Source organism: Camelina sativa, chromosome 16 (assembly GCF_030686135.1).
Source record: "Camelina sativa cultivar CO46 ecotype springtype chromosome 16, ASM3068613v1".
Classification (NCBI taxonomy): domain Eukaryota; kingdom Viridiplantae; phylum Streptophyta; class Magnoliopsida; order Brassicales; family Brassicaceae; genus Camelina; species Camelina sativa.
Genome location: NC_141895.1, coordinates 6,100,723 through 6,114,800, shown reverse-complemented (window position 1 = coordinate 6,114,800; position 14,078 = coordinate 6,100,723). Strand labels below are relative to the sequence as shown.

General features: G+C 39.3%; 1 protein-coding gene across 1 annotated transcript; it reads right to left on the bottom strand.

Annotated features, from left to right (window-relative positions):
• Positions 1-8,431: 8,431 nt before the first annotated feature.
• On the bottom strand, positions 8,432-9,541 carry LOC104753447 (uncharacterized). The gene has a single exon (XM_010475701.2). The coding sequence runs from the start codon at positions 9,520-9,522 to the stop codon at positions 8,497-8,499; it is 1,026 nt and encodes a 341-aa protein (XP_010474003.1). The 5' UTR covers positions 9,523-9,541; the 3' UTR covers positions 8,432-8,496.
• Between the last annotated feature and the right edge of the window lie 4,537 nt (positions 9,542-14,078).

Genomic DNA, 14,078 nt, shown 5'->3' with positions numbered 1-14,078 from the left:
GTCAGTGACCTATTCGGACCCTGCAACATGGCCATCTTGAGGTACACTTTATCTCCAACCTGAAACTCAAGATTTCTCATCCTCCTATCGGCATAAATCCTCTGCCGATCCTGAGCTTCCTTCATGTTCAGCTTGAGAACCCGAATCTTCTCCGAAGTCTCCTGAACAAAATCTGCCCCGTACATGCTCCTCTCCCCCTACCTGAGTCCAGCATAACAGTGTACGACATGGCCTCCCATACAAAGCCTCATAAGGAGCCATGCCAATACTCGCCTGGTAATTGTTGTTGTATTTAAACTCTACCAAGCTCAAATGATCTGCCCAATGGCCACCCCAATCCAGCACACACATCCTTAGCAAATCCTCCAACGTTGGATCGTCCTCTCTGACTGTCCATCTGTCTGGGGATGATAGGCTGTACTCATATGCACCTTAGTGCCCATATCTGCCTGAAATGCCCTCCAGAACACCAAAGTGAACTTGGAATCCCTATCAGACACTATGCTCGCTGGCACCCCATGCAACCTGACTATCTCTTTCACATACTTTTTAGCCAAGACCGCTGCTCCATCAGTCTTATTAATGGCCAGAAAATGTGCCGACTTAGTCAACCGGTCAACAATGACCCAAATAGCATCAAACGTCATGGACACTGGCAAACCCACCACGAAGTCCATAGTAATCATATCCCACTTCCACTCTAGAATGGGAAGACTCTTCAGCAAACCACCTGGTACCTGATGCTCAGCCTTCACGCTGACACACATCGCACCTCGCAACCCAACTAGCCATGTCCTTCTTCATCCCGACCCCTCTTGAGATCTTGGTACATCTTAGTCGCTCCTGGATGAATAGAGAACATGCTAGCATGAGCCTCTCTCAGAATCTCCTGCCTCATCTCCTCATCCTTGGGCACACAGATCCGCCCATGCACCAGAATAGTACCATTAGCCGAAACCTGATACTCTGAGTCAACATCCTTTGAGGCATTCACCAGCCCCAAATCTGACTCCTGAGCCAACTGCACTCTGCTCAACAAATCTGCTCTATCAGCTGCAACCAAACCCAACGGCTCCTGAGAAACCGCACACAAGCTCAACGCACTGATCTCCCCTACCAGAGACTCCATATCCCGCTCCTGAGCCGAAGCCGCCCGCTTCCGACTCAAAGCATTTGCAACCAAGTTAGCCTTACCAGGATGATAGGCTATCTCCAGATCATAATCTGCCACCAGCTCCATCCACCGCCTCTGCCTCAAGTTCAGCTTGGGCTGAGTGAATATCTACTTCAGGCTCTTATGATCTGTAAACACATGTACTTTTGCACCATAAAGATAAGATCTCCAAATCTTCAGGGCAAAAACTACAACAACCATCTCCAGGTCATGAGTAGGATAGTTGTCCTCATGCTTCCGCAACTACCGCGAAGCATAGGCAATCACCTTCCCATGCTGCATCAACACACATCCCAAACCCACTCTAGATTCATCTGTATAAACCACATAGGGTTCTCCCTGCTCAGGCAAAGCCAACACCGGAGCAGTAGTCAACATCTCCTTCAGGCTTGGAAAGCCCTCCTCACACTCCTGTGACCAGACAAAAGGAACATCCTTCCCTGTCAACTTAGTCATAGGACGTGCTCTGCTCGCAAACCCCTGCACAAATCCCATGTAATACCCTGCCAACCCGAGAAAACTTTGATTTCCATGGTATTCTGCGGTCTAGGCCAATCCCTGATAGCCTGAATCTTCTCCGGATCTACAGAAACCCCATCTGCAGACACAATATGACCCAGAAAACCCATCCTACGCTACCAGAAACTACACTTGCTCAGCTTAGCAAACAACTTATGCTCCTGCAGCTTCTCTAGAACTGCCCTCAAATGCACTGCATGCTCTTTAGGACTCTTAGAATAAACCAGGATGTCGTCAATGAAAATGATGACAGACACGTCCAGAAACTCCTGGAACACGCTGTTCATCAATCTCATAAATGCAGCTGGTGCGTTAGTCAACCCAAACGGCATCACTACAAACTCATAATGCCCATACCTCGTCCTGAAAGCGGTCTTCCTCACATCTGCCTCATCTATCGGGATCTGATGATAACCCGACGCCAGATCTATCTTAGAGAACCAAGTAGCACCTCTCAACTGATCCAACAACTCATCGATCCTCGGAAGGGGGTACTTGTTCTTCACAATGACCCGGTTCAAACCCCTGTAATCAATACACAAGCGAAAACTCCCATCCTTCTTCTTAATGAATAACATTGGCGCTCCCCACGGTGATACACTAGGACGGATGAATCCCTTGCTCAACAAATCCTCTAGCTGCTTCTTCAGCTCTGCCATCTCTGCTGGAGCCATCCTGTAAAGAGCCTTGGATAACGGTGTCGTCCCTGGTTCTAGTTCAATCGTAAAATAATCAGACCGAGAAGGTGGTAATCCCTGCAATGACTGGAACACGTCCTCAAACTCCTCTACAACCTGAATACCGCTAACCGTAAACTTCCCCACTGACTCTGGCATAGATATAGTAACCAAATAAGCCTCACGGCCCTTCTCGATCATCTTCCCAGCCTGAATGGCCGAGATCACGAGACTCCCCGAAGTCGGTCTAATCCCCTAATAAACCAACTTCCCTCCTGAGCGCTCAAACTCCACTCTACCCCGATGACAATCTAGATGAACCATGTGTCGATTCAACCAGTCCATCCCTAAGATAACGTCATAAACCTCCCGCGATCTGAATATCAATACTCCTCGCTTGACCAATGACCCTCCGAAACTTGCCTCCAGAAACTCTGACAACTCCCGCACGCTCTCCGGGATCTTCTACGATACCCGCGCTCTCTGCACACTCCGGGGTAATGAAGCTATGAGTAGCTCCAAAGTCAAACAAAACATGGGACTTAACCCCTCCCACCAACAAGGTCCTTACACAAACCTCATGTGTTGAGAACCTAACAGTGTATAACAGGACAACATAAAATCTGAACTTACTAAGAATTCACAAAGACAAAGTACTAAAAATTATACATGTGATCGCTCCGGCACTGGTTCCACCAGTCTCTGCAGTTGCGTAAACCCGTGGAGCCTGCTCAATCCGTGCCACCTGCTGCAAAGCTACCACTGCTACAGGCTGCAACTTGGGACAATAGGGTCTGATGTGCCCTGGCTCCCTACAATGATAGCACACACGATCTGCTGCCGTCTGAGCACTCCTCTTGGGACAGCTAGCAACCTTGTGATCCTTGCCTCCACACCCGAAGCAACTCGGACCACCTGACCTCTGTGTAGCCTCCCATCTCCTCTTGGTTCCCTGCGCAAGCTTGCCGCCCTTGCTAGAACCTCCCTGATGATGTGCCTTGCTAGACTGGACTGTTGGGCTAACCGCCACTGACTGTGCCCGGATATCCTCCTCAATCCCTGCTGCAGTCTCAACCAGCTCCGCCCTCTATAGTGAACCCTCAAGTCATCACGTAGGGCCGTAAAAAACCTCCTTATCTGAGCCTCCTCAGACTCCATATCCCGACCCCCATACCTCAGAAGTTGACAGAACTCCAAGTCAAGCTCCCGCACTGACCGAGTTCCCTGAGCTAGCTGAAGGAACTGCACCTCCAACCTATCCAGTGTCTCTCTAGGGAAATACTTGCGGTTGAACTCCAAGACGAAGTCAGCCCAAGTCATCTCCCTCTGCACTCTCCTGGCTGCCACAGAACTCCACCACAACTGAGCATCACCAGTCAAATGGTGGACTCCAATGTCCACCCAAAACTCCTCAGGACATCTCAGAGTATGGAAATTACGTTCCACACTCGTCCTCCACACCTCCGCAGCGGTAGGATCTGTACCTCCCGAAAACCGCTTGGTACGAATATGACCCATCTCTGTCAGCATGCTGATATAACGAGAATGGACCCCCACATCCGCAGCCACTGGCTGCCGCTCCTCCGCCACCACTGGTGGCACAACCTGAGCCTGAGCCGGTGCCACTGGTGGCAACCGCGCTATCAACTGTGCCAGCAAACCCGCAAGGTCAACACCCGAGACTCCATCCACTAAGACACCCGCACCTGGGGCCCTAACATCACCGGCTACTGGAGCATCAACACCACCCCTCCGGCCACACTCACGGATCTCCCTGGACACCCTGCGACTCGCTGACACCCTCTGCTGTCACACTCTGGTCCTCGGTCTCACTAACCACTAGGACTCTGCCCCTACCACGACCACGTCCGCGTCCATGACCACGACCAGCGACACCGTGGAATAACACTGTAGGCTCGAAGTTGATGTTCCAGGACTCCATGCCTCACACAATTGACTAACTCACATAATCAATCAAGACATGAAATCCCAACATCAATAACAGAAACCTAGTGTACCCAAATCTAGTACCGTAGAGGCTCTGATACCAAACTGAAACGACCTGACCCGTTTTTTTTAATAAATAATAATAATAAATACACTACAACTAGTGGTCCCATACCCACTAGCCACCTAACCACAAACACAACCAACAACGGAAATAACAGATACCAATAACCAATAAATAATCCAATCATAATCCAATAACCGATATTAATTCCAAATCATAAACTAATGATCCAAACAACATAATCCAGAGAACCAGCAATCCTAAACAACATTCTAGGACTCAACTCTAGCAACCTAACAGAAGCCAGACAACCAAGCGAACCACTAGAACATCCTCCTCTTCATTGCCTTGATTCCACGATCACACTTTGCCTTTACTTGCACCACAAACGCAAATTGCAATGCATGAGTATTTTATAAACACTCAGTAAGGCAATCCTCCCATCTACTGGGCTATACACACAAGAAATAGAGACATCTCTAACCATCAATAAACAATCAACAATCAACATTAACAAACCATGACTCAGCATCGACCGACACCAGATGGAGGTTGCGTCGACCGACGCAAGATCTGCCTCGACCGATGCAAGCTTAACTTGCATTGACCGATGCTCCTAATGCATCGACCGACGCATGCTCGACATAGCACAAAAACCTTAGATTTTATGTGTCGTTCTCGCATTTGCGTCGACCAACGCACAAAGTGCATCGACCAATGCAATGTCGAGCATCGTTTTCCCCCGAAGCTTCTCGCCGGATCTTCGTTCCTACAACCACAAAACTCGATCCCAAGCCACAAGAAAGCTTCCTGACATCCCAAATATCAATCTAACAAGTCTAACAACACATAACACGCAAATTAGAGAGATCTCTAGCTTAGATAAGCCATGGTCCTGCACTTACCTTTGCCAAGAAGTTTATGAACCTTAAACAATCAAGAACACGCTCCTATAACGTCCTAAGTCTCAGATCTAACCAGAAAAAGCCACCAATCCACAGAAAATCACCAAGAACACCAAGAACACTCTTTCTCTCTTTTCTCTCTCTCAAAAGTGGCCAAAACAACTAATGAGACAAAAGAAACGACTTAAGGGTTTTCCCCTTTTCCTTTGCCCAAAACGCAACGTTCAGTTAAACTCGTCCGCAGAAACAACCTTGCATCGACCGATGCAATCCCTAAACCGGGATTTTGGTTCGCGGATGTTACAGAGATAAAGAGATAAGATTTCAGATATTGATACTAGTTCAAGGTGGATAATTCTTATGATGTAGAATTAATCACTAGTTGCAAAAAAAAAATGTTGAATGTTTCTTGGGTTAGTTAAGATAAACCAAAAACCAAACATTTCCTTTGATTTGGTTAAATAGTTATTTTCAAATATGATACATACCTTAACCAGTTTCTACCGTAATGAATTGAAATTTTCTTATAGGGTACGTCAAAATTGATTAAGAATTAATTTAAAGATAAACTAAAGTTCTACCAAACTCTATTAGATTTTCTTTGGTTTTAGTGTTTTACAATGATTTTTCTCTTGAAAAAATATATAAAAATCTTAATTATACCACCAATATGTTAAAATCTCTCTTTTTTTTGGACAAACACATGATTTCATTCATTCAAACCAAATCAAGGTACAAGCTAGAGATTCAAGGATCCCAAAGTTTAAAGAGTTACAAGAGTAGGTATTCCCCAATACCATAAACAAGAAAATAAAGGACATTGAGGTGAACACCATGAGAGCTATGAAGCAAATAGGAACATGTGAGATCACAGATACTTGAATGATCATCGTCGACGAAAATGATGGATGACAGGTTTGTCAAGGTCAAGCGATACTTAGACGTTGTAGGAGGATCCAAAGCCAAATCACTCGCCAAGACGAGGTACACTAAAAGTGCAATGGCAGGGATTCTGGGAACAATGATTTTATGGTTCAAAGTAGGAGGATGTAGAGCCCAAGTCAGAAGGTAGCTTCCAATGGAGCGAGGGTTGTCTTCAATCCATAAGGTCCGAGAGATGGGAAAGGTACTGAAGTAGATTGGCTTGAAATCGTCAAGTGGGTAGATTGGATTGCAGGGCGATCGACCATGAGACTTTAATCAAACACGAACAGACCTTCCAAAGAAAACTAAAGCCATATGCCTATGATAAAAGTCGAACTATAACAATACAGGTGGGTTCTCTCTCACTTGGGGTCCTTGGTCAAGGAGATTAAGAAATCCACACAAAGCTTGTAGCCAGTAGGACCAAAGAAAATACAGGGTAAGCTTGGTCGATTTAGTTTTGAACAACACGGACAAGGTTTGGTTGAAAAGGGATGGGTGAAGCTTTGGTTCCAAACTCTTGAGCGTATAAGGCATATTCAAAAGGAGGTTGATATGCACAAAAGTGGGATCAGGAACCGGGTATGAGATATATGGGCTGAAGAAGTTTCGGTAATCACCGCTCTTAAGCGACATGATCATAATGTCGAAACTCTTCAAGCCTTTAACAATATGAGTAAAAATCCTAGATGTTTCAATAGGCAAGGTTCTCCTAAGCATAAGAGTTGGGCACAAACAACCTTTCAATGTGAAGCTTACAAACTCATGATTCATAATCCTAGGTGAAGCTAATGGTAGGGTTCTCAAAGGCTTCTTGTATAGCCAGAGCAACAAAGGCGTGTTACAAGCTATTTGCAGTCTTCGGACAAACGCTTTCAGTAAGCACAATCTATGTTGACTAGGGTAGACCCAGAAGGAGTTAGAACAGACATGTACTTTAGTAGATGATAATCGGGCTCACCATGTGAAGGATTGGGCGCTTGGATATAAGGCAGAGAACCTTGAGATGCTAGCATGCCGAAAACAGATCTGAGTCCCATCCACAGAGATCCAAAGGCTACTGTGAATGGCCCGGGAAGATGAAGAGCACATCGGCTAACCAGAGCTAATTCAGGATTCAACAACTCTAGAGGGAGCAAGCTTGGTTCTGCCAAGGACAGGCGGTAACATGGAGTTGGGCCGGGGATCCAATCGCGGATCGGTGATGAACAAGACTTTGTCGCCGCCTGGATTCTTTGGTAAGGGTTTGCAATGGTTAAATAGGGACCAAAAATGGGGAAAAAAGAAGTGAAGATTGAGAGAATGGGATAGCAGAGACCTAGAAGAGAAGCGGGGAACGAGAATTCCCGACGCCGGCGAGCAAAAGCCCCACCGGCGTCGGAGGAGAAAGGTGGAGACGGCGCCTCGATGTTCGTGCCTGGGAGAGAAAATATTAGGGCGAACCTTTCTTCCAATATGTTACAATCTCTATGTATGTTATTACATGAATTATTTGCACATTAAGAATATTTTACTTTCCAATATTTTGGTTCTAGTCAAATTAATTTACTTACCAAATTAAGGATATAATTCATTGTGCTGTTTGATTAGTACTTTCCAATATTTTGGTTCTAGTCAAAATAATTATTTTTATTATTGTGGATCATATTAATTAGTATTGTTTGAAAATTATTTTAGAAATTAAATGATAACTATGCATTTCCTATAATAGATGTAAATAATAATATATTTCCTTCAATAAGAATCATTTTTTTCTTTATAAATACTAAAAATAAGAAATTAAACAATTTACTGTATTTACAAAAGGTTGGCTATTGATTAGATGTTTTCAAATCTATTATTAATATTAAAAAAACTATTAAATCTAAAACAACACTAAATTCAAATAAAGAAAATAATATAGATTAAAAATGAAGTTTTTTTTTAATTGCAATGTTTGTGGTTCTCTTTGTTCCTAGATTTGGTTTCTGTTGAAATGTTCTTACCTTCTCATATTTCTTTAACGGTCAATTATTAAAAAAAAATGATATATTATGAATGAGTTTATTTGTATAACTATAAATCTTTAATCAAAAAAAAACAAATAGACAAACAAATTTCAAAATGACAAAGAAGAAAGATTTTCAATGTTCATAATTGCTAAAATAGACCAAAGAAACACATTTTATTATAATTTCATACCAAACATAGAACATGATACCAATTACAAGAAGTGTATAAATAATGATTTTTGAAATTTGCTAGTCCCTATATATATCAAATGGCGGCAGATTAACAATATCTTCTCTAGCGGTTGTTTCCATTAGGAGGTGGCTCTTGTCGAACATCATTATTGGTCGTTGCAGTGTTGTTGGTCATGTAAAATTCTGAGTTGTTAATGTTGTTTCCTTCATCTTGTCTTTCCAGCGCACGACTCATCAAATCAATTGGTTGATTCATAGCCATGATTGCATTATTAGTCATGTTACAATATTGCAATGGTTGAGAGGCAGACCCAACCAAACCATGAAAAGTCATCACTTGGGGAGAAACGGGCTCCATCTCCAAACTAGCGTTTCCATTGCTACCACTTCCTTGGTATGGAAAATAACTTACAAAGTTTGGATTGTCGTTCCGCATTTGTTGGTAAATTACATGCTCAAGTGGTTTAGGGTCAAGAAACCATCGATCTATTAAGTAATAACTTTTATTCTCCCTGAAGGTGTCGATGTTAAATATTCTCGGTTCTTCATCTGTTTTCCTCTTTTTATCATCATCTTGACCGCTTCCTTCAAAAGCATCATTTGTGGTAATCTTCAACTGCTCGGCTTGCACCTCAAATGGAAGAACTGGTGGATCACGAAGAGTAGAAAACTGCATGAAATTTAGCTTCTTCCTATATAGTATGATTTTATCTTTTGAGAAAGATAATAATGCATGGATCTCACTTAAGTTAAGATCATCAATTCCACGACCATGTTGTAAACGCATCATTAACTCATCAACAACATACTCCTTCTTTTCATTACTCTTCATTATTTGTTCATGAACAGTTTTCATCTTCTCCTCCAAAATTGATTTGACACCCGTCTCTTTCTGCTTTTGCACGAACTTTGGTAAAGCAAAGAAATCGTCTAAGATGCCACGAGCCATCTCAACTGATGGCCACACCATTGGAACAGCTTCATTAGGACTAAAAATGATTAGTAAAGCCCTAATATCACACAGTATGGATAGCTCTTTCACCTTTTTGAGTAAACCTTCTCTCCTTTGCTTTAATCTTCTTGCTCTTGCCTTATCATTCTCTATCCATGCAAGTTTGACCTTTGCCATGGTTACTATTTGATTTCAATCTCACTCTTTTAAAATATGATTGTTATTGGATGTGTGATGAAAAACCGCGGGAAGTCATTTATATAGGGTTGAGATCGACAAGATTTTGGAAATTGATACTAGTCAAAGGTGGATGATTCTTAAATATGTAAAATTAATTACTATTTAATGAATTCAATCAAAAATTTGTTTCTAATTAGTAAATATAACTTTCTTAAGAATTGAATTCAAATCTAAATTAAAAATTTACCAAACTATATTTGATTTGACATTAAATCATTAACTATTCGCTTAAACCAAATTAGTAGACCAAAACTAAAACTCGAATTAAACCACCAACATGTTTTGCATCATATTACTTACTATTTCTTGAATTATTTTGGAAACTATACATGTTGACTAGACATTTCTTTCTATATAAGCATCAAATAAGATTTTCATAAAAATAAAAATAAAGTGTTTTACCTTATTTGTACAACATGTTGACTATTAAATTATTTATTTGTAAATAATGTTAAGATGTTTTCTTATCAAATGTTCTATTAAAATTATAAGATGACCTTTATTTTCTTTGAAAGTCAAACTCATTGATTTAATTTAGGAAAAATCACGTTTTAAACCTTCAAAGTGTTACTGAGTAGCACTTTAAACCTCGAGAGAATTTCACTAACACTATAAACTTTTAAAATGAATTTAATAACATGTTAAACCTTTAAAATAATTTTACTAACACTTTAAACCTTAAAACTAACTTTCATTTTTGTACCGACATAACAAATAACGGAATAATAATATCCGTCAAGGCGAAATAGTTTAACTATGTTGGTTTAATTTAAATTATTACTAGTTTTAGTTTATATAAATAATAAAAAGATAAAATAAATAAATTTATGTTCATCTTCATTGTAGACCAAATTTTTAAGACGTTACTCTTCACATTATTAATCTTTTTAATAAAAGCATCTCTACTGGATTCTGATTCAAATCGATTGACTTCTCATTGGAAACCAATGAATCTTCTAAATATATTGTCGTCTTCAATTTTACATTGTCAAATGTTTTAACCTTACCTCTGATTCTTCATTTTTTTTCTTTGATATATTTTTAATTTTTTTTCAATCGTCATAAATAATTAAATTAAATTAAATTAATTAAACAAGTATTTAAATCAAACTAGCATAGTTTAACTATTTCACGTTGATGGATATTAATGTTCCGTCATCTTTCGTGGTGGTACAAACAGGAAAATTTGTTTTAAGGTTTAAAGTGTTAGTGAAATCATTTTAAATGTTTATAGTGTTAGTGAAAATATGTCAAAGTTTAAAGTGATGACAATTTGAAAGTTTAAAACGTGATTTTCCTATTTAATTTATATGTAATAATAGATTGGATGAATGGCGAGACCCAACTATATCTAAAGTGTCAATATTGTACCAATCATAGGCTTCACCGGTAAAACCGTGTCCAATAATGACCGATCCAATGATCCTCAAAATAAATATTTAAAGAAATGCCACTACAGCTTTAACGTCCTGATTCAGACTTAAGTGAGCGTCGCGGATCTCGAGGCCAAAGGTTTAAGCGAAGGAATGATAATACACGAATGTCATGTACCTAAGAATATTTCCAAATCCAACATAACAATATTTGCTTCTTCAGATTTAGGAACTTGAGAATAAATAGAAACTTCGATTTAGGATCAAGAATGGTAAAACTTATTTTCCAACTGCTTCATTGGGATCACTATAAGATTATGCGGTAGAGTGAGTTTTGGTGATCATTCACTAACACTACTCCTTGAATCACTCACATATTGTATGTTGTTAATAACCTGCACTGGTAAAGTCTCTCCAGTTCAATCCTTTAAAAAAGGAAAATTGGTAATTGAATTATGTCAAAAACATTTTAATCCTAGTTTTTTTAATGCTTTTCAAAACACAAATATTTAATAATAACTATAATCAATTTTATGCTCCTTTCATAACAATAGTTTAGTTTTTATTGATTTTTCGTATACAGATACAAAAATTAATAAATTAAATAGAGTATTATCCATTATTTGGTCACGAAAGACTGTTCTCATAGACTAGTGTTACTTAAAAGTTAAAATCAATTATAGTTGTAGGAGTTAAAAATAAAAATAAACATCAACTGATTTATGTTAAAAATAAAAAATCTCATGTTATTAGATCATGTGTTTTAAATTTTTTAATAAAATTCAACGTTACGGAGTGAATAATTTGAAAATCTACTTTAAAATCTCATGTTATTGAGATTTTTTTTAAAGGTTTTTTTCATATTTTTAAAAGATTGTAGTGGATATTAGTAGATTTACTTAGGTTAAAACAGAATTTTGAATCACATGATTTTATGTGGTGCTTGAGAGAATTTTACTATAAATAATAATATTTTTTTTAAAAAATTCATCCAAAATCGTTAAAATCATATAAAACTAATTATTTAGTGAAGTGCTTAGTGTAGTGGTAAGTACTAAGTCCAATTGTTGAATACACCATCAATTGTTGAATAGACCGATGTTGTGCTCTAATAGTTGACAAACAAAAAGAACTATTTATTTAAAACTCAAACCATCTTTAGCATGTTACTAAAGACAGCTTGCTTCTGAAGTTGTTTTTGTAAACTTTTATCCTCCTAATTGGATTTTCAATCACGGAATTATATTCTAATAAATGTCTGGTTTACAAAAAAATCAGCCAAAATACACTTCCTCCTAGCTAATATCATATGCATCGAGTTCATTCACAAAATAATTCGCTCTAAGAAAAAAATAAGTACCAAAATATTTTGGTGAGTTATACAATACCATTTATTATTTTGTGAACTACTATTTGATAACAATACTAATTTAAGAAAATCCAGAATCATAAAAATGCAAGAGGTTTTCATCAGCTTTTGTGATCGTAGAAGATGTTTTATTTTGCTAAGATATTTTTTTTATAAATACAAAAATTTCATCTATCTTTTGTAAAAGAAATCATCTATCTTTTGAAATATCTATTTTATAAGAATCAAAGTAACACCTATTCCATTCATGTGTATCTTTTAAAATCCAGTTTTGGAATACATTTTTAACATCTTGTCTACATTTTGATACAATGCAAAAGACTATCCCTTTGTAAATTGAGACGATCGCACTTGGATTCCTAATCTTTGCACTGGATCCACGAGAAGCAAATTCACCGGAATCTTAGAATTCCGACGAGACAGCTGGCGTAGAAATCGCTCTTTATAAAAATTTCCACAATTACAAGCTATGTCTAACTAAGCCATACTCCGCATCCATAGAACATAGTCATACAAACGTACTTCAAATCCACAAGCACCTTACATTCGTAGACTCCAATCACCGCACGATATTCCTTCGACATCCGACCAGACAAGCCATTTGTCTCCACTTCCCGAACCAAGCTTCACTTAATCATGTATTCCAAAAACTACCTCATCTAGTTATTGAGTGGCATAACCAACCGTCCCTAGCAACCGAGTAACAAAAGAGGTGGGTCTGGAATATTTTATTTCGTCCAGCCACAAACAACAGTTCTCCATGAATACTCCGATTAACCATCAAATCCTCCAGTTTTGATCGGTACCTCCACCTGGTGTCGATCGTCACCCATCACACCACTTGGGATCCAACACACATGGTGTCGATCAACACTGACACCCTCGACATTACCTCTTTTGATCCTCCCTCGACAAATTCTTATTCCAGCCGTTTTTCTACGACCCAAACAAACATCAACATGCTGGTGTCGACCGACACCACCTTAGTGTTGTTCCACACCCATACATTGCAAAAACACGTTCATGGAAAACGTTCATATTAACCTTTGGTTAATTCAAGGTTAATTCACAAACTAACCGTTCACAAATCCACCGTTGGATATAAAGCCTATAGTACCACGAAACTCCACACCAAAGTTCAGATAAATCAGATTCTGTTTTATCAGCTAAATGTTGCTCCGATGTATCATCTCGGACCAATCCGCGCAGTCCATTCGCAATGTCCTTTTCTTCTCTTTCAAAAATCATTTGACTTCCGTCTCTTTCTTCTCCAGCACGAACTTTGGTAAGGCAAATAAACTGTCTAAGAAGCCACGAGTCGTCTCAACTGATGGCCACACCACTGGTGCAGCTTCATTTGGACTAAAAATGATTATAGAAAGCCCATACATCACACAATATGGTCAACGGCGGACCCACTCAGGAGAAAGGTGGGTCACCTGATCTGGGTAACTAATTAAATAGTTGGTTTTTACATGTGTTTTTGTAAAATTTCAGTAGCACAGATGGTAAATTCTGTATTGCTGACCTTTTCAATCCCGAGTTCGAATCCCCAATATGTCATATTAATATTTTTTTCAGTAATTGACCTCCCTAAATTTTAATCCTGGATCCGCCACTGAATATGGTTACTACTTTCACCTTTTTGAGTAATACTTCTCTTCTTTGCTTTAAACTTCGTGCTCTTGTGTTGTCATTCTCTACCCATGCAATTTTTACATTCTTTCTTGCTATGGTCATTATGATTTTAT